The sequence below is a fragment of the Magallana gigas genome, chromosome 3 (assembly GCF_963853765.1).
Source record: "Magallana gigas chromosome 3, xbMagGiga1.1, whole genome shotgun sequence".
NCBI classification, from domain to species: domain Eukaryota; kingdom Metazoa; phylum Mollusca; class Bivalvia; order Ostreida; family Ostreidae; genus Magallana; species Magallana gigas.
This window is the reverse complement of record NC_088855.1, coordinates 44,311,884-44,336,709: the sequence shown is the minus strand read 5'-3', so window position 1 is coordinate 44,336,709 and position 24,826 is coordinate 44,311,884. Positions and strand designations below refer to the sequence as shown.

At 33.6% G+C, this 24,826-nt stretch overlaps 3 protein-coding genes and 2 long non-coding RNA genes across 5 annotated transcripts; 1 reads left to right on the top strand and 4 right to left on the bottom strand.

The window, feature by feature from the left end:
• Nucleotides 1-331: 331 nt before the first annotated feature.
• LOC136274000 (uncharacterized) lies at nt 332-3,498 on the bottom strand. Its single transcript, XR_010712250.1, has 2 exons — nt 3,170-3,498; nt 332-2,564 (listed from the first exon to the last, which is right to left on the bottom strand). It is a non-coding gene; the product is annotated as an uncharacterized lncRNA (long non-coding RNA).
• A 1,503-nt stretch (nt 3,499-5,001) lies between these two features.
• Nucleotides 5,002-6,271, bottom strand: LOC105329776 (uncharacterized). The gene is made up of 2 exons (XR_010711587.1): nt 6,131-6,271; nt 5,002-5,707 (listed from the first exon to the last, which is right to left on the bottom strand). It is a non-coding gene; the product is annotated as an uncharacterized lncRNA (long non-coding RNA).
• A 3,778-nt stretch (nt 6,272-10,049) lies between these two features.
• LOC105329775 (signal recognition particle receptor subunit beta) lies at nt 10,050-17,702 on the top strand. Its single transcript, XM_011431193.4, has 7 exons — nt 10,050-10,212; nt 14,169-14,260; nt 15,562-15,642; nt 16,136-16,218; nt 16,796-16,855; nt 17,009-17,140; nt 17,389-17,702. The coding sequence occupies exons 1-7, from the start codon at nt 10,107-10,109 to the stop codon at nt 17,603-17,605; spliced, it is 771 nt and encodes a 256-aa protein (XP_011429495.3). The 5' UTR covers nt 10,050-10,106; the 3' UTR covers nt 17,606-17,702.
• A 12-nt stretch (nt 17,703-17,714) lies between these two features.
• On the bottom strand, nt 17,715-18,629 carry LOC136273999 (uncharacterized). Its single transcript, XM_066079950.1, has 2 exons — nt 18,609-18,629; nt 17,715-18,402 (listed from the first exon to the last, which is right to left on the bottom strand). Exon 2 carries the CDS (start codon nt 18,363-18,365, stop codon nt 17,835-17,837), a length of 531 nt encoding a protein of 176 aa, XP_065936022.1. The 5' UTR covers nt 18,366-18,402; nt 18,609-18,629; the 3' UTR covers nt 17,715-17,834.
• LOC136273458 (uncharacterized) lies at nt 18,628-20,124 on the bottom strand. Its single transcript, XM_066077883.1, has 3 exons — nt 19,373-20,124; nt 18,755-19,139; nt 18,628-18,652 (listed from the first exon to the last, which is right to left on the bottom strand). Exons 1-3 carry the CDS (start codon nt 19,647-19,649, stop codon nt 18,628-18,630), a joined length of 687 nt encoding a protein of 228 aa, XP_065933955.1. The 5' UTR covers nt 19,650-20,124.
• Nucleotides 20,125-24,826: the final 4,702 nt, after the last annotated feature.

Sequence of the window (24,826 nt, the reverse complement as noted above, 5' to 3'; positions counted from 1 at the left end):
CTGGCTAATATTTATGCATATACAACAGACTCTGCTTCCAGGGGAAAACACCATAAATGGATATATGGTCACAATTTGATAATAAGCTGCAATAAATTGCTTGTAAGTCTGCAGTCCTATAAAAATGATTATCGTTATTAAATCTGATAAACTTTTTATTTTCTACTCCCTTATGGATAATCACAATGACTTTTCCTTTATCATTAAGGGATAGTAATAAAACAAACTTTATCTTTTATCACACATTTCCTTTTAGATTGCTTGTAGTCTAAATCTCAGCTTAATTCTTTAATAGCTCATAGAAACATAGAAGGATAGTTTTATTTGTATGATAGTAAAGAAGAATCATTGATACCTAAAACATGTAAAAATCAGGACAATAAAAAATTCGTCTGGTGTACGTGGCAAACAAACAATGTTACTTGATTACAACATGATAATAAAAAAAAATAAAACAAGTTAATTAAACATTTGAAAACTGGAATTGAAACATTATTCAGATTGTGCATGTTACAAAACGGTGAGCAGTTGGTTTAAAGGATTCTCGATCGATAAGAATACATTATTAAAGTCTTCAAATCTGCAGTAGAAATTCAACTATGGTGCCTTTGCGTGAACGGTGAAATCAAGATGACATCATACTGAACGTTATAAATACTAATACTTCGGCACTGATGGGGTAAAGCTCTTGAATTGATTACCTTTGTTCAGCCAATAAAAGGGCGATTGTAGGATAAAACATTTTATTTTTTAACCGTCAAAGGAACATGGAAGCTCGTTTGTGTCCTTTTTTCTCGTTAACGTAAAAAAGATAGTAAAATCTCGTACGTGTAAAAATATTGTCATTCACAAAAAGGACACAAAAATATAGAATATTATTAACTACATCAAAAGTGGCTGGAAAACCCACAAGCAGTTGACTAGAAAAACAAATTACAGAAGAAGATAAAACAAAAGGGGTCTCCTGCCACAAAAATGCTAGCACTAGTACACATGATAAATTTTTTAATACAATGGAACAAAATGGTGCATAAAAAAAGCCACTTTTATAAGAGACTTAGATTAAGCTTAAAGAAATTTTAAATTGGTGGATATATTGAAAAAAAATAATAATTATCATAAGAATTAAGCAATCGAGTATATTGAAAAGAGAGTGGACATAAAAATGCAAAAATAATATATCTAGCTAAAGGTTTAACAAATAACATATCTAGCTTTAGGTTTAACATAAATTCCTTTATCTAAAAATAAATCCTATTTGACGTATATACTAAGAAAATAGTAGGTATATTGCTACTTCTTTTCCCTTTAGGATGTTACGTGATGCATAAAACTTTCAATTTGAAATAAAAAATTTAAAAGATCCACTCAAAATGCCATATGACGACTTTTACAAGTTTTATGATATATACTCTGTTCATGATTTGTTATTTACTGACAAAGTCTTAATTGACAAAGAGTTCGAAGATCGTTCCTTGAGTCTACTTTAAGGAGTAAGACACCGAGAAATAGACATACGGAAACTTCTGCTCATACAAGAAAATATGGTAAAGCTAGATGAAAACGCCATTAGCTCCAAAACGTATATAACACTGAACAGTTTGTCAAGTTGGCACATTCGACAAGAAATGTTCCCCGAGTACAAAATGTAAGTATGAAGTACTAGCCCTGGTACGTCGACTAACAGAATACACGAGACAATGATCGATATGATTGAAGTAAGTCTGTTGGATTGACTATTATGTCGACATATCTGCTGTTTTTGCATTCCGAGTTTGGTCGATCTTCTACGCGTTATTCTATGTAGTTTCACCAATAAACAAATATCAAGGAAAACTAGTGTGGCAATCGGTATTACTTTGGAAAACAAAACAAACAAAATGTCGGAAATCTGAACACCTAATATCTTAGTGCGCTCCCGCAGGCAACCTAAGATGGTTATATTTGGCAGAATGAAAGATTGGACAGTATACTTTGAGTGTTTATCTAGTTTTAATATCATTGGAACATTTGCCCCACAAGCGACAATCCCAACAACAAAAATCATAGCAACGGTTTTCTTTGGTGTGAAATAAGAATTAACGTGATAAGGTCGCACTAATACTAGCAGCCCCTGTAAAGCGAGGAGAACCATCAAGTTCAATGACCATGCTCGACAAAGTCCAGGGATGGTCCTTGAAAGCAACACTTGCGGCAAACACCAGTCAAAGTGTGTGTATTCTTCTCCATGTCCCAGTGTATAAAAGTAGATGGAAGGAATCAGATTTACAATAATACTTAAGTTCTCTATCAGCGCAATTGATATCAGAATCTTGTGGACAGGCTTGCGAAGCCCCGCACGAAAAAATACCGTAATCATGAAAATATTTATTGAAAAAATTACACAGGAACCAACCACAGATATATATCCTAGTGAAATTTTCATAAACTCATATTCAGGATGATCCTCCAAACGCTGTGGCCTCGGGGGTCTTGAACGAGACACATTTTGAAAACTGGTGTTCTGCGAAGTAAAATTTGTGAGCTGTGTTTGCACCATGTTCGTGAATTGGTTGGACTGATTTCTGAAGAAAAAAATTCCTTTGTGATCACAAAACATTTACAATTAAACTTCGATATCTCGAACACTGACATCTGGAATACAATGGATATGTCGAAGTCCTTTGTAAGTCCCAACCACTTATTTTTTAAGTATTTTACCCTCGATATCTCCAATACTCGGATAGCATCTAGTTCGAGATAACGAAGTTAAAGTCTATTTATTCTTTCTCATTTTTACTTATATACATGTACACTGTACAACTACATTAACATTACAAAGGCATTCATGATATCAATTTTTCAAGGGTTTTTCAAAAAGGATTTTGAAAAGTTAAAGGTACATGTATTAAAAAAAGTATGATTGAATGAGTTTAAATTTTAAGTTTACAAATCTATAAACAGTTTGTAAAAGTAAGATTTGATATCTGCAAAAAAGAAGTTGATATATTATTTATCCCCACATCTTATTTTTGTACCAAACAGTATTTTAATTCTATTCATTCCAATATTTGTCTTCTTTTCATACATTTTCCCCCCGAAATTATTGGTAGGATGTGACATTTTATCTACTTTGCGGGCAAAACAAAAGTTAATTCTAGCAAAACTGACAGGAAAAATTTTTACTCACCGTGTGAACGTTTGTTTTTGCTAACGACAACAATTTCCTTGTAAATTGAATGGCAACATTTTAAACATCTTAAATGAAAATGTTCGCTTCGATACGTCTTTCTTAGATGCAGTTATCCTGGGGCAGGCTTTTCTTGTTTTCTCAACAGTGTTGCAAGCTCATTAATACTCTGACATTATCACAAATCTACTCAATTAGAAGCGCTGTATTATAATTTCTACTCCGACGAATCTAGGTCCAATCGCTCGAGAAGCACATGTAATTTTGACTGTATTGAGCTTTCTGTGTCAAGATACCATTAGTTTGCGATCGGAAGTAATTGAACCATATCAGTGGCCAATTTTAATGATTTATCTTATCGGTCCGTTCTAAGCTGATGGTCCGTTTATGAAAGGGTTCTTCAAGTTGTCCATGCCGTTGTTAATGTATATGTTGTATTTTTTTTTTAACTAAGCAAAACATCGAATTTTTTTTCAGAATATGATAAACAAAGTAATCACATATTTGTATTTGTTATAAAACAAAATGATGCCTCATGAGTTCCAGGCGGTTTACTTGGGAGCAAGGGTCACTAATAGGTGACCATGATAGATCATAGGATGATAATGAGTTGTTTGTGTTTCTTTGGTACATCTTTTAAGCCATATATTTTTTTGCAACACTTTTTCAAAATAGATTGGGTCGTTAGGTAAAAAAAACCATTTTCACACAAATCATCAATATAATATTAACTAATACAACCACCCACCACAACCCAATACTATACAGCTTGAAAATATTTCCCTTCCCAGATTTCCTCTTTTGAAATTTGTTGAAATCTCATTTTATTTATGTTGATTTTTCAATTGAATAATATGATGGCTCTGATTCATTCATTCACCTGATTATACAAAAGATTTTTTTCACGAACTCTAGAAAACTTGGATTGGTCCGTCTTGAACAACTAATAAAAATGACATAATGACCGTGGATCACTGATTTGAACAACTAACACAAATGACACAATGACTGTGGATCACTGATTTGAACAACTAACACAAATGACACAATGCCAGTGGATCAATGATTTGAACAACGAACACAAATGACACAATTACTGTGGATCACTGATTTGAACAACTAACACAAATGACACAATGACTGTGGATCACTGATTTGAACAACTAACACAAATGACACAATGACTGTGGATCACTGATTTGAAGAACTTACACAAATGACACAATGACAGTGGATCACTGATTTGAACAACTTACACAAATGACACAATGACAGTGGATCACTTATTTGAACAACTAACACAAATGACATAATGACCGTGGATCACTGATTTGAACAACTAACACAAATGACACAATGACAGTGGATCACTGATTTTAACAACTAACACAAATGACACAATGCCAGTGGATCAATGATTTGAACAACGAACACAAATGACACAATTACTGTGGATCACTGATTTGAACAACTAACACAAATGACACAATGACTGTGGATCACTGATTTGAACAACTTACACAAATGACACAATGACTGTGGATCACTGATTTGAACAACGAACACAAATGACACAATGACAGTGGATCACTGATTTGAACAACTAACACAAATGACACAATGACAGTGGATCACTGATTTGAACAACTAACACAAATGACACAATGACTGTGGATCACTGATTTGAACAACTAACACAAATGACACAATGACTGTGGATCACTGATTCGCGTGATTCTTGACATTTGTGCTGTTTACTGTTTGTTTTGTTTTTATTTTTAAATATTGGACTTGTTTTTGTTGCGGAAGTCGGGGGTAAACTGTGAAAAAAAATACTTGAAATAAAACTTTATTGAAGTACAATCAGATGGAGACACCTAGATATTCATTTGCCGACATTGTTTTCAGGACAAGACAGTCGACCCCAGTATTCACATCTGCACGCGGTACCATCACTCAAATTGCCCTCGGTTCCACCTCGCCAGACAACCGTTTCTCCGGTGGTTGGGTCTTTGAAAAAGCAATGCATGGGAGTGATGAAGAACTGTGTTGATGTGGGCGTGGGGGTGGTAGTGGTGGGAGGGGTGGTAGTGGTGGGAAGAGTGGTAGGAACAGTGGTAAAAACAGGGATGGTTGTCATACAATGGAAGTTGTCACCATGAAGCAAATGGCCGTCATGTGAGCAGTATGTAGAATAACACCAGTTTCCACTTTGACCTTTTTCGATCAATGTTCCTGGCATATACCACCTTCCGTTATATTGACACATGTTAGAGGGGATTGTCGTAAAATCTGTTGTCTTAAAATCATGTGTTGTAAAAGTTGGTGGAATGGTGGTAAGGATGGATCGGCGTTGAATGACTTTTTCCATGCTCATTTTGTCATTTTCTGGATACTGGCCTTGAATGCATGGAAATCTTTCAACCTGAATCAGGTGCCCGAAGATACAAACCAGTCTTTGACAACTACCAGTGTTGTCTGGAAATCCCAGAACGAATTCCCCAACTTCATATTCCTTTCCATAAGCACAGCAGTTGCCTTCATCAGAAAAAAAAGATCTTAGTCTAATGACGTTGGAAGCAATTGGTATTACATACGTAGTGTTTCATAAACTATAACCTAGATTGAATCTCTTTATATACATGTGTATATGTTATACAAACACTAACTTAATTAGTGCTTAATTAATAATGATATTATCTTTTGAAGTTATTTAGATTTTTGTTGTCTGAAGAATGTCTATTATGAATTACACATTTTGATTAATTCATAATTCTTAATTTACACTTATACATATATATGCACTGGATACACCCCCCCCCACTTTTGGTCTAGTTGATGGACATTTACTAGTACATTCAGGAGAGGTCAATGTCTATCTCGGGTTAAGAAATAGGTACAAATGGTCATCAATAGCATCTGGCAGTATTACATCCATACAATTAACATTTGATGGCTTACCAGGTTGAAGATTCCCACATCTTACGTTTTCAGCCAACAGTTCGGTGATAGAAATTACACAGAGAAAAACAAGTCGCAACATTTTGTCGCAGACTATGTGAGTTAGTGCAGAAGTCTTATCTACAGTGTATGGTAAAACCATTGCTTGGGATAGATTAGGATAAGTACTATTCAGGATGCCCCCGATGGTGTACATTTGTACATTCATGTACGGAACGCTTTAATGCAGTGAAATATAAGCATATATTTTGGAAGACAGTAATCCTACAGACCCTTGACAATCATCGTGCATATGAGAACGTTTCAGTTGCTTAACATACTTTCTAATTAAAAGACCACGTATAACAACAGGGTCCGACATTTGGCATATTTCTTAAAATGTACACATGATAAAGAACTCTCAACAAACTGCTCCTCCTACACTTTTTAGACAATGATAAAAAGTATATATAGGACATCTTAACATGTGGATCAAATTGCAAGTTGCTGGGCTAAAACGAGCGGCATACGAGGGCTGTGCGGACAAAGTGATTTACGACAAAATTACTTTGTACTTTGTAGGATTACGTATGTTTTATTAAATCACTATTAATTGAAAATAAGTGTTCAAAAAATTGTATTATTTTAATAATTTTTTCAAAATATATCGCAATTTTTACTTTGCATGTTTAGATTTAATTACGGAGCACCATTTCATACTTCTGCGACGTCAGGGGATGTCAAACAACCGAAAATCTCTGTTCACACAGTTTCGACTTTAGATGAAAAAATAAAGCGAAATCCATAAATGCAAATTCCCGGTTAAATGGGAATGAGGTGCTCAAAATAGCAGTTTTTTCCATCTTTAAACCTCTGATTCTAATTGTAAACCTTTTTATTATAAATAAAAGTCACATGCAGGCCATCTTAAGTAACAGCAAACATAGGCGTCGGAACCGCGGGGGGGGGGGGGGGTCTAAGGGGGCTTACCACCCCCCCCCCCCACTTTTTTGCAAAAGTAAGATCTAACCATTAAAAACATAGCATCAGGAAGGGGCCAGCCCCCAATTTTTTCTCACATCAAACATAATTGTTCTTAAATTTATATATTGTGATATTGAAAATTGGAGTCATAGGTATACTACCCCCCCCCCCCCCCCCCCACACACACGCGACAGATTAGGATTTTCCTGATTTTGGAGATTAGTTTTTTTTTTGGGTTGTCAAGATTTCTGATGAATAGTCTAGCCCCCCCCCCCTTCTCCTCCTTTCAATCTGCTTCCGACGCCACTGCCAAAGAACCTTTTGGTCTCCATCGGAGATGTTCCTGCTTGCACATAAAATTCGGCGATAAAACGGTCAAAATTTCTTCAATTGAATTGAAACTTTCACAACTGACCTTCATAAGTTATTGTGACGTGTTATGAAATATCATGCATTGCTATGCGCTTAAATTTGATCATATTTTACAAAGGAAAAATGAGTACAAAATAAAAAAAAAATCAAATACCTACATGAAGTATATATCTTATCATAATAATTAAGCTGTGTTTTTTTATGGTGCATTTAACAGAACCAAATCTTTTTTGTTAACTCTAAAATTACATGTTTAGAATATAAAACTATAACTGACGATCATATTTTATATGAAAATTTTTGCGAACTCTAATCTGGGTTTTGCATTCCAGCCTAAAGATCGAATCCAGTTTTTAAGCATTCATTATAAAAAAAAGTATTCTCCAGGTACTAGTATTTGACTTCATGCTTGCTCAAAAATTGAAATTCGCTCTGTTGGTAATTCTAAGAATTATTTTAGTCAATACATGTATCAGTTACTCTGTGCATTTTTTTAATTTTAGTCAAATAGGCAATTCAATAATGATTGGGTGTTGATAACAGTTAAAAATCAAAATCTATAGGTAGACCAGTCAGCATGGTCCTGGCCTACATATGAAGAATATAGTGTACATTGATTTTAATATGTGGTTCAACATTTTTGCCAACGTATTCAGATAAATAAATTCACGTGAAGGATACAAAATAAAATTCATGAAACTTTGATGACGTAGATTGAACAAGATGATACATATTGTTATTATTTACATATAGAGATTTTCTGGAGGGGTATTTTATAATGGGATTATTCTCGACTTTCCTTCGAATACCGATCGGTATCTTAATTTTGAAGATAAACAAAACACGCTACGTTGTAGGTATCAATAGCCTAAAGCTGCAGCATTTAATCATTCACATGTAGCAAGCATTTTCAACCGTGCGAAGGACTGCTATAGTATCTCGATCGGTCAGTCGGGTGGTTTTCATAATAAATGTTTTATTTCGTAATAATTTTGTGTCTATCCATTGCTTACAAATTGCAAATCAAACTGTAGCTTTGGGTTAAACATCTATGGTCAAAATTAATTTTGAAGATTAAATCGAAGGGTATAAATACGACATTGTACATGTATGTACTAGACACTTAACTGGCTCAGATTGTAAACTCATCGTGTATGAAAATGTATATATTAAACAGGGGATTAAGATTTTTTAGAACCTCTACATGAGCACAATACATGTAATAACAGATACCCTCAGTTCTGTTAGAAAGCGCGTGTTCTGATTTGTATTATGTTTTAAAAATCAACAGTTTCGTGACTACTTGAAGAATGAACATAACATGATTCCCTATACTTCAACTGAAATCAAATAAACTCGTGTCTCCTCAAAGAATGATAATTAGAAGCCTTATGATGTAATATACATCATATATACATATATTGGAGCTTTCTGTATTGTTATAGAAGTATATGCTGGGTCATGTAATTACCCTGTCATGGTAGAATTGCCTAGTACACAATGAATCTCATTATTCTGGACGTTGAGATTTAGCGTATGCCTTTGTAAGTTCATGTATCGACGTCAGAATTGCTGGTTTGCTATAGATCGTTTGATTTACAGATGACATTTTAAGTATTTAAATATACACTATTGAAAGGGGAATTGATGAAATACATGTAATTGTTAATGATGTACATTTATTAAGCAATAAAACGCTGTCTCTCGTGGTTTATAGTGATATGAAGGTAGCGAGCTTTCAAGGAGGTATTTGTGAATTATCTATTTTTCCTGCAACGATAGACCGTATTTAATGAACCACAGAAAAAAAGCAACTCGTACACACGTGTACGAGAATTACATGTATGTAATTACTGCAGGGACGTATTTACTTAGTATATACGTCCCTGATTACTCTTAGTACTATATACGTCCCTGATTACTGAAGATTAAGCCGACCAATAAAGATAATCGTATATCAACAACATAGGGTCATCTCACCTGTTTAAGTTACTTTGCTTTGGGTTAGATAATTCATTTGCTACAGATACATATGTACACATGCAAGCCAAGAGTGCAAATAAATATAGATGAGACTAATAAACAAAAAAAATATCGTAAGTCAACTCTTGTACAAAGCAAATTTAACATATTCAAAGCAATTTAACTTCTTTTTTTTTTTTTTTTACCAGGAATACATGTATATGTACATGTATATTTTATAATTCAATAAACATGTCTCTAGACTAATTGAAAAGCAGATACATGTAATAACATCTTATCCCTTTTACTTTTTTCTGCACAATTTCACAACAGGGATATATATATTTTTTTCAAAATAGAACAGTAAAAGCATATTTTTAAACATTGTGGTAAATACATGTATAGTTCAATATCCTATAAAAAAAGCAACTCAGTTGATGTAATTTGACGAACAATGGAATGCATTTACGTACATGAATTATTTCAAAGCGTTCATTTAGGATCATATTTTTTCTTTAGTATCTTGTAAGTTTACTAGTATTTTAAAAATTTTTTTAAAAAAGTTATCTAGCCTAACCGACCCCTAATCTCTATTAGATCGGGTTAGAAGTTCTATTAATGTTATCCGGAAGTTTCTATGTCATCGGCTTCCTTGACGCACGTTGAAGAAAAGTGAACGATGAATTTGGCAGATTTACTGAGCGATTTTGTAACCAGGCTTCAGAATGGAGATAATGGAGCAATCGGAATAGCTGTAGCCCTACTTGTGGTGATTTTAACTATATGTAAGTGTATAATATGTGTGATTACAAGATGTGTTGACGGACTTCACATCGTGTCACATTTGTCCATATGGAAATTGCTTGTTTAATTACATATACATTTTGTAGCAAGCAAACTCAAACTGAAGGTCGTCGATCACTATTTGAAACAAGCTATTAACAGTAATAAAATAAGCTCATTCATTTTTGTTAAATGTTTAATAATTTTTTAACAAAAAATAAATATGAATACCCTCAGAACAAAATATTTGTTCTTAGGTATTCATATTTGTTTTGTTGAAATTTTTGAAAACTAGCATATTATTTCAGGGAAAAGTGTAATTTTCAAAAATAAATTCCCTGCTGCATTGGAACTCAGAAATTAGGCCAAGATAAATATATAATGTCATTTTTGGTTCCCTGACCGACCCTAAATTTTATGAGCTAAGGCCAAAATTAAAAATATCTATGTTTCCACTAACGTGACCGTCCCAATTAAATCCCGCCAACTGATTTGTTTTTTTTAACACATTGAAATGATTTTTTTTTAAAGAAACCTGATTTTATCCAAATTCGTTTTCAGAAGCTGACCCACATCTTTTTCGTTTTACAATCATTTTGATAGTCTCGATCATCAACATGGGCGAAATACTCGTTTTATGATCGGTAACTTCGCCGGAATTCCCTCCGAAAGAGTTGAAGTCGTCTTGTATTCTGAGTTCACGATCGTGTTAATTAATAATTAATCATTTATTTCAAAAGATGTTTATTTCTTTTAGTGTTGATACAACAATTGGTTGGTAACTTGTAGTTAGTTAACAACTCTGCCAAATTAATGCCAAAATAATCATAAAACCGTCTTTTTACATTTATCTTAAAAATTAAAATGATCGATCCTTAACACAACGGTTGTAATTGGGTCAAAAGGTTGGACCCTTAAAATACACAGAAGTACAGTGGCTGGTTTTATTTGTCATTTAGCTAATACAATTATAAACATTTCATCTATAAAATGTATAAATACATAGAATAAATTTAAAAGATTGGATAATAAGTTTTTAAAACTTTAGTAAGTTGTTTTATTATTTTATTAACTTGGTTAATTCAATATTAATTAAGGTTAAATCTGTGTATATCATCATTCCTGTAGAATATGCTGTATCAAATATTGACAGTTTCCTTGATGTAAACTTCTTCCTACATTTCTGTTAGGGAGAAACAAATCTGAGATCTGACTCCCAAAATTTAGGTTGGTACTTGTGAAATGTTTTGAAAAATTTAAAAAGTTTGCTTAAATTCTTCAAATTTCAAATCAACTGAAACAAAAGAGCTGGTTTTGGTTATGACTATAATTAAAGGGAAATTAGGTATTAAAATCAAAAAAAAATTATTATCTAAATATTTTATTTCTTCCCTAGCATTATGTTTCAAATTTGGGTTAAAATTTTCTTGTCAAAGAAGAACATTCCCTGCAAGTGTAGTGATTTTGTGTAACCTTATTATTGTAGAATCATTAAATATGACTTCACAAATATTTACATTGATTACACTACCTTAAGTTTATCAAATTATTGTTTTAATATACTTTAAGACATTTTATAAACCAAATTTTGAAAAAATTAATTGATACTTTTAAGTGAATACATTATGATTATTAAAATGATATTTAAATATAGATTGACTTGTACATCAACATACAAATGATAATGAATGTATTCATGCACATGTAGTCATTGAATCAAACATGTGAATTTGACATTAAATTCGTTTTACATTCCATTAGTACAAGTATAACAATTTGTTTTACAACTGATCACCTTTTTTTAGTTTTGAAATCACTTAAAGAATTTATTTCTCTTTCATTTAATATATAATATATTTTATATTTTGCCCTATCACATAAAAATTATTTACCTACCTACCTACCCAACTTCAAAATTTAGAGTTGGGTAAGGGGAAACAGATATTTTTAATGATGGCTTGAGCTTAAATATTTTCATTGCTATTTGCAGAGATTTTTTCTGGAAGTAAACAATTTTTGTTTTAGATATATTAATTCTTTTACCCCTATAACATTATACCCTATACCCCTAATGTTATGATATGATGCAAATTTTACAATAAAACCTAGAATAATATCCACTTAAAGCATATAATTATACGCAGTCAGGTTATGCAATATGGTTTGACAGATATCATGTGCTACACACGCCTCTGAGGTAAAAAAAATGGCGGCATCCGACGAGTATAACAGAGATTGGTTTAAGATATTCTGAATGATTCTACATGTTTAAAATTATTCCCCAATAAAAAAAAACATAACCAATACATTTCCTTTGAAGTTTATGACAGGAAGAAATATTGGGTTGATTAGCAGTAAATTGAGGCTAATCCACGACACCTGCATGACAACAATGGCTGCTTTCAAGCATTGGCACATGTGCATTGTATCAGTCTGGGTCGATTTTACCTAATAAATTCAACTCATTTTAAGTATGTCTTCTGCAGGATTGAAGTTAGCTGTTCCCAATTAAAGTAATTAAAAAATAAAATCCAAAGAAACTAATGTCTTATGCTGTTTGTATAAGCTAGATCTATACATCAGCAAGGGTGGTGGCCATTTATTTTTTGGGGGGGGGGGGGGGGGGGATGCAGACAAACAAAACTATGTAAACTCATCTGGATATAATTAGCATATATGTACCTGGGTTTGAATCAAATGTTTTTCAACCTTCTTTGAAAAATATGTTCATACTGAATTGCAATAACCATTTTTAAAAATAAAAATTGTTGTATAATTGTTAAGACAATTAATAGATAATTATTAAAGTGGTAAAGATTTTTAATCAAATTAATACAATAAATTTGCTGATAGCTGTTAATGATAAGGTGCAAGCATTTGAAGATGTTGACTCTTGAATGGTATGGAAATTTAGTACATGTACCTGAAATAAAAGTGTTCAAGTATGTGAAAATGTTTTGATTTAATACCAGTCCAGCTTCTGTACACAGGGTTATTTTCTCATCGTTTAATTTTTGCCTTTCTACACTTGCAACAGTTTCACACCATCTTGAACTTGCCAATACACAGTTGTGTTTCAGAGATCAAGATAATTTGAGGCATCAGAATTCAACAAGTCCTATTTTTGCCCGCTGACAATGAGAGCAAAAGGGGCAAAAAATAAATGGGGGTGAATATTCCCCTGTATGCAGTATATGTTTTCATATTTATTTGCTGATATTCTTTCCTACTACATTTTACAAATGATGCCAGGACCTTCCTTTCTCAGGCAATAAAGATATGATTAATAAGTCCTGACAGAACTTGTGTTGTCTTTAGGTCTAAGGCTATTTAAGGAGGGAGGAATGAACTACATGTAATTGGGGCTACATAGACCATAGATATTGACCTAGGTAGCTCAGTGGTAGAACTGACTAGAGTTGAAGAGGTCACTGGTTTGATTCCCGATCCAGCCTTATGTAACATTATATTTACTTGATCATTCCTCTTCTCCTGCTACACTTGTATATGTATTACCAAATATCTTGCAATTTTGGTGAAATTTCTTTTTTGTTTTATTTTAGCAATCATTTTTATTTTAAAAAAAAGGACATGCTGAAATTATTTCTGTTATGTGTTCTTTGTTTACTTTTAGAGTTTATAGCAATATAATATCATTCTCATGAAAAAAACCCCACAGAAACAGATTTACATTATTTTTGCAATATTCACAACAAACAATTATAAAAAGATATATAGCATATACATGTACAGGGTATTGAAATATTCCATGGACTGCAGAGACACAAATAAATGAAACCCCTCTTGGTGTTGTAAAAATGATAGGTTTTGTTTCTCTAATGATAATAATGAATTGAATGTAATGATCATGCATACTTTTCACAATTATTTTTTATCTTAATGCTGTATTTACAATGTAAGTGTTTCATTATATTTGTATTTTTGATTTTATTTTTAGTGGTGCTTCTTCTAAAGGGTAAAGGCAACAAAAGACAAGGTGTCCTTCTGCTTGGAGTGTGTGACACTGGAAAAACTCTCATGTTCCATAAGGTAAAACATATTTCCAAGATATTCAGGTATAGAATTTATATATTTTATAGAAAGTATGTGTTAACAGTTTATGATCTATGTATTGGCAAACAAAAAATATAGGACCAATCAATAAAGTTAAGTAACTAAGTATGAAGCTGGGCCATTTAGTCAACTGAATGTTAACTGAGTGGTCTTGGAAGGTGACAGTCAATCAGTCAAAGTCATCTTCAGTCATCTTTCAGTTGAATGAATGACTGGGTTTTATCCTGATATATTTACATTTTCTAGTGTCTTTGCCTGTAATAACAGTACGTATCAATTTTGTAATATATAACCCATAATACAAATGACGCTAAATTGAGGCGCCAGCGGGGTTTGCTATTTTATATTTAAATATTCAATCGAACGATGGCTCAAAATCATATAAATATAAGTAATAAGGAATCATTCTTTGAATATTATGAGGTGATAATTTCGGTCAGGGCGTGATCAAATCTATCATAAAGCCCTTCCAAAATTATCACCTCATAATACTCAAAGAATGATTCCTTATTCCTGATTTAAAGTGCCAGTTAGTTTTGTGAAATTTTGATGTTTTATGTAGTGCTTTGTATAAGTGCCATGTTATTATAAGTTTATAAAAAAAATCAAATACACTTGCAGACATGATGGTTTTGAAATTTTATATACATTGTAAAATTTCAGAGGAGTATTTTTTCTTAAAATCTTAGATTGTAATAATGATTGTTGTGGTTATTTTAAGTTAATTATTTATTCAGCAACCCAGTAAATTATTTGGACTGTAAAACCCTGATCAAAATTTGCCTCTAAAACTCCAAAGTTTTTGATGTGAATATTTTATTAAATTTTAATGATCATATCATAATATTATTCTGTAGAAAAATCAATAATAATCATTATTTTTCACATACTTTAGACTTTTTAAAATAATGATTTTGTAGGTTTTCCTCTGAAAATCCATTAAAATCAACTTTTCAGTCACAGATTACCTGATTTTGTTTTTTGCAATAAAATCTCATAACTTCATGGGTTAAGTCATGCCAAATAATCTCCCTTGAATAGCAATACAGTTATATGAACTTGTCATTGGACATTGAATTATTGGGAAGGGTTACAGAGTATTTTGGTGTTTTGGCCATAACATCCTGATCATACTAAAACAACATTGAAAAATGAAGAACATCTTGGCTTTGTTGCTCATGTGAGCTGTGTATAAAAAAACTATACACATGTTAAATTAAAATCAATTTTAAATCAATTAAATTTTTTTTTGAATTTTCATTATTTGTATTTTACAGCTTGTTTTCAAGAGTGACAAACCATTACACACAGTAACCTCAATATCTCCTAACAGTGGCGACTACACTGTCCCTAAAAAGGTAAATGTACCAGAAAATGATATTATTTATAAATTGTACCTAAGACTACCTCAATGGTACTTAATGGTATCAAAAGTATGTGAAACCTTGTGAACATTTTAGAGATAAACAGTTTTTCACCAAATCACATTGCATTTATACATGCTCAAGTATTTTATTAGATATAGTAAAGTTATATATATATGCACTTGGTTGAAAGAAATCCACTGTTGCACAGATGAGCAGTGCGGCTACCTGGTCTCTTGTTAAGCCAAAAAATCACAATTACCGTAATAGAAAAAATTTGTGTAGATGAATAAGTACATGTATATGTACTAGGTTTTTGCTTTGTCTTTTGATTTAATCAAGATATGGGAGTAAGAAGGCTGATACAATGTCTTTCTCAGGATTAATTAGTGGGAAGAATAATGTTCATAATACACTGTACCAATATAGTGGTATCACTGCTTGTTTATATGTATCTTATTTTTATTGTGATTGGTATTTTTCTCAGAACAAGTCATTGAAAATCTATGACCTCCCTGGCCACGAGAGACTCCGGCACCAGGTCCTTGACCAGTTCAGAGGACTCGCTAGGTAACTTATCAAATGAAGACAGCTAGATGAGTGTGTTAGACATCACTTTACACAGGATCAAGTCTGCTTAATTAATTTTGATTAGAAGCTAGCCATATCAAGATAACAGGCTTTGCCCTTTTTCATTTCTTATGAAAGAAACTGATGCCAATAAAGAATAAGACTACTGTTACACAAAAAAGTTAGCTTTTGTATTTTGAGAATCCTGTCTTAATTAAGGCTTTATACAAACTTACCTGTCATTCCTGTAATTGTTTCATGATTAAATCATTTCAATACAGTGTGTGAGAAACAAACTATTTTTGAAAAGAAATCTTCTCAGATCTGTTTAAAAGAAAAAAAGATGTAAACATATGGACTTGTGTTCCATTTTGTTTAAACTGTTGTGTTTGATCTTGAATGTATATTCTTATCTATTCATAAATGATGTGTCTTATGATAACATTATTTAAATGAAATATAAAACTGTGTAATGGTTTATGCTTTGTAATGGTCATGTATAAAACTATAAACTGCATAATTTGATATCACAAGTTTTGTTGAAAAGTTTCTTACCATGGCATCTAATCATTTACAGGGGTATTGTGTATGTGATAGATAGTACTTCCCTCCAAAAGGACATCAAAGAAGTTGCGGAGTAAGTCACACTTTTGTAAATGTAGTCAACTTGGAATTTCAACTTCCATTATTTCCCTGTGTTACTTGTTACATCTTCTATATTAATGTTAGTTTAGTAGTGTTTAATGTTGCAATATTTGTGTTGGTAACCTTGACCTCCGTGGATTGACAGGTTCCTGTACACTGTGCTGAGTGACCCCGTGGTCCTGGCTAATGCCCCGCCCGTCCTGATCGCTTGTAACAAACAAGACCAACACCTTGTCAAAGGAGCAGGATTCATCGAGAAACAGTTACAGAAAGAAATGTAAGTCAAAGAGTTTACCAGTGAAAATGTGCAAGTAATTCGATCTGGGCTATTATAAATTTCTGCATTTTTTTGTAAACAACCTTGTTATCCTGTTTAATTTGATAATGTTAATAAAATATACAGATCTTTACATTGATTGTATTAAAAACCTTCTTAGCTTAGTAAACAGAAAGCTTTATGATATTGTGATACTGACTGAACCGAGCATTAAGATTATATCCATTGGTTTGCTATCTTTCATTAAGGAACACTCTGAGGGTGACTCGGTCGGCTGCCCTCCAACAACTGGACGGAACCGCTGGCAACAACAACAGCTATCTCGGCAAGCGGAGCAAGGATTTTGAATTTTCTGATCTGAAGCCAATGAAAGTGCAATTTGTTGAATGTAGTGCAGTGGATACTTCTGACAAAGATCAGCCTGGGCTGATGGAAGTGGAAAACTGGCTCTCCACCTTAGTGTAAAACTGGTTGTTTATGAACTGAACTACTTGTGCAATGTGTTGTGTATATGTATGAGTGGTTTAGGACTGTTTGTAAGATGTATAAGTTGTGAGAATCAAAGTCACATACCTGTCAACATTCCAAATATTTTTTGGGGGAGAAAACGCGCGACGACCTTTTTTGATAGTAAAAAGTCATCGCGCGTTCTTTTAGTTCATACTGATAACTAAGAAATAACAAATGATACACTTTAATGTTCTTTATTGTAATTATAGGCTGCTGATTTAGTCAGTTTTAGAGTGTCCTTAGAAGGTTTCACTTGATGGCATTCCTCTTTACAGTTTATTTTAGCACAAAGAAGACTACATAGTGTCTGATTGTCCATTGAAGCTCTTTGTTCTGTCTGTATTTTTCTCACAAGGGAGAACACCCTCTCACAATCTGCATTGCTGTTTGGGATACAGCACATAGACTGAGCAATTTTACAAAGAATTGGGAATCTTGGTGTTCCAGAGACTTTGTTGTTGATTTTCCCCATCTCTCCCCAAAATGAGTCTATTCTTGTATGCCCCTTCTCAAAGTTTGGAAGGTCACAGTCAGGAGAAACACTGAAATCCAGAAACTCCTCTTCCAACTTTGGGAAGTCCTTTTCCTGAACTATGGCAGGGAATCTTCTGGCAATCTCCACTATAGACTGTAAGGTGGTCTCTTCCCTTCTGTGAGGATTCAAGAATCCTAAATTGTTGACAACTGGGTCCTTGAATGGAAAGTTCTTTAGCATTTTCTTTGTGATGGCACAGTAGAACCTCCTTACATTCCTAGAATTAGACAAAAACTAAAGAGGTATAATATCAATATGAGTTTTTGTATATTAATACAACATTCCTTAATATATGATGAACACTGCATACCACAAATATTTGAAGGAAGTTTGTTTTAGCAACTAATTTATTTACTTTCTTCACTTAAACTGAGCTAAGAACTGGCAGCTTAAAAAACTTAATAGGTCATAATCTAAACTTACTGGAAAAAATTTGCCAAGTCTACTTCCAAGGAATATTGTTGTTTCTACAAAATACATTAATAAATTAAGAACAATTCCCTTATTGAAATTTTTATCTGTAAAAAAAAAAAGATATTCAAAATAAAATCTACACACACTGAACTTACATAAAAACTTGTTCAAGGTGGTCAAATATATTCTGGGAAGTTCCCACATTGCAAATTGGCATGTCCAAAAATCGAGTTACTGCCTGATTGTCAAAATATCGGACAAGTATAGCAAGGGTTTTCTCAGAGTTTCTATCATTGCTTTCATCACAGGCTAAGGAAAATGGCTTTGTCCTGCAATTTTGAACTACTTCCTTGTGAAGCTGAGGGGCAAGGGCATTCTTGACAATCATGGTAGTCTTTGTGCGGCCACAGGCAAATTTTCTAGCAATCTGGCTGTCAGAAAACATGGACTTGCAGAGTTTGGTGAAATGGTCTGCAACAGCAAATGGGATGTTGTGCTCCGCAATAAAATTTGAAAATAAAAATTCTGCTTTCACCACTCCTGAAATTAAAATTATTTTGTCAGATCAACTTAATGTACTTGAAAATATAAACAATAAATATGTATTTTTTGCATGTTAAAATATTACAAAATCATTTAACTGCATTCTCCCTCATGTCATTATATATGCACGTTACATTCATTAAAATTTACATTTTCATTAATTTCAGTACATATTTCACCAATTTCAAACAAGTGCAATTTGCAGTTCTTTAAATTTTGATATGTCTTACCTTCATCACTTGAAGTTGTCAAGAAATGTTGTATCGGCACTGTGACATTCTGTGATTTTTTGCTGCTCTGATGAGTTGCTGATGAAACATGCTTCATCAGATCATTTTTTCCACCGTGGTCAATCTTTATATTTTTCAAACATAGTCTGCAGAAAGCATGATCTTCGCCTTTCACACTTTTTGTAAGCCAACCTTGGAATTCTTCTTCCTTTTCCCAAGAATTTAGGTACTTGCAGACGTATCTTTTCTTTTTTGGCTTTGGTGGTGTATTTTCCATGCTTAAAAACTTCGTACGAGATTATAATAAGGAATGCCATATTTCCAAAACTTAATTCCATTTATAGCCGTTTATTAGTATATTGTCATATTTTGCTGCAGGGTGTCAAGCTAGTATCCCGTTGTCATTTTTCTAATGTGTATTTCTAAAATTTCCACATCTGGCATGCCTGTCTCTGTTAATAAACTCTGCTAATGAGAATCGGAAGCAATTACAATCCCAGTAATCACTGGTAGCACAGTTGACACCTTGTTGATTACCTGTTATCAGCGGCAATAAACATGTATCTACCGATAAACAATGAACTGCCATCTTCTCTTTCACAGGAAATACGGTATTATTCAAAGCGAAAACGGTAAAAATTCCGGATTTCTTAAAAATCGGTAGAAATTGGGGGTAAAAAATATATCGGTAGACAAGCGGTAGAATGGGTTCAAAATCGGTAGACTCCCGAAAAAATCGGGAGAGTTGACAGGTATGAAGTCATACTTAAACAATAATGTGGTACGAAAGGACTTTGTTCAAATTTTAAAAATCTCATTATTTTGTCATTTTGTGTTCATTTTTTCATTTGTATGTTTTTGGTATAGGATTATAAAATAAATTGGTGTTTTATGTACAAGAATTTTGTGTTTTTTATGTAATCAGGTCCCAAGACCCTAAACTTAAAATAAACTTCAGTCAAAGTTTTGAATAAGAATAATTTTTGAAATAGTTCTGAAAATGAAATAAAACTTTTGATATGTGATTGCATTTGTAAATTACATAAATTGCAACTTTTTGAACATTCTAATGTTTAAAATTAATCAAATACATGTATTTTGACTGAATTCTTTTCTCAAATTTTAGTCTTGGGGCTTTGGTCAATTGTGATTAATATCTGCTTTTGGTATATATAAGTGTGGGTGTGGTTTTATGTGCACTTGATTCCATACCATTAATTTGTAAACTAACAAAATTCTTGCTTGTCTCAAAATACAATGGTGTCGCAAGCAAATTTAAAAGGGGGGGGGGGGGCGAAAAATAGAAAAAAGGTCTTTGGTTACGGTTATTTATAAGCCCCTCCCCCCCCTCCTCCGGTTCCGACGCCTCTGAAACATATCTTAAATATTATTGAATGAAATACTAGTTTTTCTTTGGTGTTTTCTGTGGTTTAAAGTACATAATCGAGCATTGCAAAATATACATAACTCCCGTTAGTAATTATTAGCTCACCTGAGCCAAACTGCTCAAGTGAGCTTTTCTGATCACAATTTGTCCGTTGTCTGTCGTTGTCGTTATCGTCATCGTTGTTAACTTTTCACATTTTCATCTTCTTCTCAAGAACCACTGGACAGATTTGAACCAAATTTGGCACAAAGCACCACTAGGTGAAGGGGATTCAAGTTTGTTCAAATGAAGTGCCACGCCCTTTTTAAAGGGGAGATAATTGTGAATAATTAAAAATTTGTTGGTATTTTTCAAAAATCTTCTTCTCAAAAATTATTCAGCCGGAAAAGCTTAAACTTGTGCATCCTCAGGTAGTGTAGATTCACGTTTGTTCAAATCATGGTCCCCGGGGGTAGGGAGGGGCTACAAGAGGGGGATCCAGTTTTACATAGGAATATATAGAGAAAATCTTTAAAAATCTTCTTCTCAAAAACTATCAGGCCAGAAAAGCTCAAATTAAAATGGGAGCATCCTCAGGTAGTGTAGATTCAAGTTTGTTCAAATCGTGGTTCCGGGGGGTAGGGTGGGGCCACAATTGGGGGATCAAGTTGTACATAGGAATATATGGAGAAAATCTTTAAAAATCTTCTTCTCAAAAACTATTAGGCCAGAAAAGCTCAAATTTAAATGGAAGCATCCTCAGGAAGTGTAGATTCAAAATTGTTCAAATCATGGTCCCCGGGGGTAGGGTGGGGCCACAATTGGGGGATCAAGTTTTACATAGTAATATATAGAGAAAATCTTAAAGAATCTTATTCTCAAAAACTATTAGGCCAGAAAAGCTCAAATTAAATTGGAAGCATGCTCAGAAAGTGAAGATTTAAGTTTGTTCAAATCATGGTCCCCGGGGGTAGGATGGGGCCACAATTGGGGGATCAAGTTTTACATAGGAATATATAGAGAAAATCTTTAAAAATCATCTTCTCAAAAACTATAAGGCCAGGAAAGCTCAACTTTGAGTGGAAGCATCCTCAGGTAGTGTAGATTCAAGTTTGTTCAAATCATGGTCCCCGGGGGTAGGGTGGGGCCACAATAGTGGGATCGTGTTTTAGATAGGAATATATAGATAAAATCTTTAAAAATCCTCTTCTCAAAAACTATTTGGCCAGAAAAGCTCAAATTAAAATGGAAGCATCCTCAGGTAGTGTAGATTTAAGTCTGTTCAAATCATGGTCCCCGGGGGTAGGATGAGGTCACAATTGGGGGATCAAGTTTTACATAGGAATATACATGTATATAGAGAAAATCTTTAAAAATCTTATTCTCAAAATCTATTAGGCCAGATAAGCTCAAATTAAAATGGAAGCATCCTCAGGTAGTTTAGATTCACGTTTCTCAAATCATAGTCCCCGGGGTAGGGTGGGGCCACAATTGGGGGATCAATTTTTACATAAGAGTATATAGAGAAAATCTTTTAAAAAATTTCTTTTAATAACTATTTAGCCAAGAAATCTCAAATTGGCATGAAACCATCCTCAGATAATGTAGATTCAAAATTGTTCAAATCATGGTCCCTGGGGGGGGGGGGGGGGGGGGGGGTAGGGCGGGGCCACAATGGGGGATACATTTTTATATATAGAGAAAATCTATAAAAGTCTTTTTCTCAAAAGTATTAGGCCAGGAGAGCCCAAATTTGAGTGGAGGCATCCCCAGATCATATAGATTCAAGTTTGTTTAAATAATAGTCCAGGGGTAGGGTGGGGCCACAATGGGGGATGAAATTTTACTTAGGAATATATAGAGAAAATCTTTCAAAATCTTCTTTTTAAAGACTATTTGGCCAGAAAAGCTTAAACTTGTGTAGAGGCATCCTCGGGTATTGTAAATTCAAGTTTGCAAAAATCACAGTCCCTAGTGGTAGGGCGGGACCGTGATGGCGGTTTGAATTTTTACATAGGAATATATAGAGAAAATCTTTAAAAATATTCTGGGAAAGTTTTTGGTCTTAAACTCAGTACCTAGTGTGAAAGCACAGGTTATGAGATAAAAGGTATATTTAAGTTTGATGAAACCATGATTCCCTATAGAATAGTGGGGCCACGAAATGGGGGGGGGGGGTATATAGGAATAGAGCAAATCTTAGAGGTACAACAACAAAAGGGGCTTGGTATTTACCAAAAAATAAGAGGTGGATAAAAATTGGCAGATTTTCAATTTTTTTTAGCAAGATCTACTGTACTCAGTTGTCAAAATATTTTGATACTGTAATGCTAATTTGATCAGAATTAAGGCAATTGTTGCTCAGGTGAGCGATGTGGCCCCTGGGCCTCTTGTTTTTTTTAAAGCAATGACTGCTTCCTTCGTTGTCCATATGAAACGCCAAGAATTTTACTTTTAATATTTAAATAATTATATCCCTGAATATTTACATTTTCAACTGTATTTGTCTGTGATAACATCACGAATCAATTTTGAACCCTAAAGCCCCTTTCACAATTGTCGCACGAGCAGAAGCGACTGAATATTCGTGCGACCGATAAACTGTTGCCGAAATAATCGCATTTGAAAAAAGTATTCATACGAAATTTGCACACGATCTAAGCGAGCTTTGTGCGATGTAAAACGCATTAAATCTTGCGATATATCTTGCGTCTATATATATACGACTGTTGTACAATGAAAGCGACTGTTGAAAGATAATGCGATAGGATCGCACGAAAGACCAGGTGATCGGACGATTGAACGTGCGCCAATGCGACTGGACTTGCGACCATGCGTTCCATGGTACGAATGCTCGTGCGAGTCAGAGGGGGTATATATACCGCCCATTTCCGACGCTTTAGTAGACATAGTTGAAAGCGAGAGAACATGCCGCCGAGGAAAAAACAGAGATGCAGCAGTAAATAAATAGTGCCTGTTTGGGAGGGTAACTGTTGAAATAGACATCCCGAGAAAAACATTGTCAACCGACGCGAAGCGGAAGTTGACAATGGTTTTCGAGGGGTGTCAATTTAAACAGTTTCCCTCCCAAACAGGCACTATTTATTTTATTATACTGAATGTCTTGATTTTAAAGAAAATTTTACTGTTTTTATATAGAAATAAAGTGAATTCTATGGCAAACCGTACGCGCATAATTTACGCGCATTTAACAATTCGTTGTGTTACCCGTTGCCAAGTGTGTTGCTAACGCTGAGGGTAATAGAACGGATTACCAACTGCGTTTAAACCAATTAGATTTCAGTATTTAACATGAAAGTATAATAACATATATTATTATACCTCAATATGATTATTCTATTATATTTAATTGGTCTAGAAAGTCAGGTGACAGGGCGATTTCATAGGTATGAGCATATGATGTAAACAAGTATGATTGAATTAAAAAAAATTTAATCGTTATGATTCTCTATATATGTCAAAACCAACTTAACTATCTATGATTCGAAATTATGAAAGAAAAGAGAGACAGTAACAGAGGAATTAAAACAATCACGACGTTATTGCTTTTGAAAAGTCAAACAATTTTTAGAAATCAACGTATTTTGTATAATCATATGTTGTTCGGTATAATAAAACGTTTATTGCATTAATGTTCAGGGAATATGAATATTTATTACCCCAGAAAAACCAATTTCCCTCGGGAAATATGATTTTTCTTGGAGAAATAAATGTTCATATTTCCCTCACCATCATGCAATAAATGTATATTGTTGAACTGTGGTCTGAAACAGAGATGCTTATACATGGTATATATACTAGTGGCAAAGCATGGCATATTACTGATAAGTCGTGCAATGATAGTAAAACATTGCAAGATAACATGAGACATGTTGAGCAACAGTCTCATGGTCGCACAATACGCGCATAAACAACTGCGATTCATCTTGCGACCTTTAAAAATCGTGCATCACTCTTGCGAGTACACAAAACGTCATAAAACGTTCGTACTAATGTCCATGCATTGCCCTGCGATAATTTGGATCGCGTTCGGTCGCGTCTGAATAGTGTGCGTGTCCACTATTCAG

Coding starts and splice junctions, on each gene's coding strand:
- LOC136273458 (XM_066077883.1), bottom strand. CDS start 19,649: ATGGAAAATACACCACCAAAGCCAAAAAAGAAAAGATACGTCTGCAAG. Junction 19,140..19,372: donor GACAACTTCAAGTGATGAAG/GTAAGACATATC, acceptor TTTTAATTTCAG/GAGTGGTGAAAGCAGAATTT. Junction 18,653..18,754: donor CACCTTGAACAAGTTTTTAT/GTAAGTTCAGTG, acceptor TGTATTTTGTAG/AAACAACAATATTCCTTGGA.
- LOC105329775 (XM_011431193.4), top strand. CDS start 10,107: ATGAATTTGGCAGATTTACTGAGCGATTTTGTAACCAGGCTTCAGAAT. Junction 15,643..16,135: donor ACTACACTGTCCCTAAAAAG/GTAAATGTACCA, acceptor TATTTTTCTCAG/AACAAGTCATTGAAAATCTA. Junction 16,856..17,008: donor GACATCAAAGAAGTTGCGGA/GTAAGTCACACT, acceptor GTGGATTGACAG/GTTCCTGTACACTGTGCTGA.
- LOC136273999 (XM_066079950.1), bottom strand. CDS start 18,365: ATGCTAAAGAACTTTCCATTCAAGGACCCAGTTGTCAACAATTTAGGA.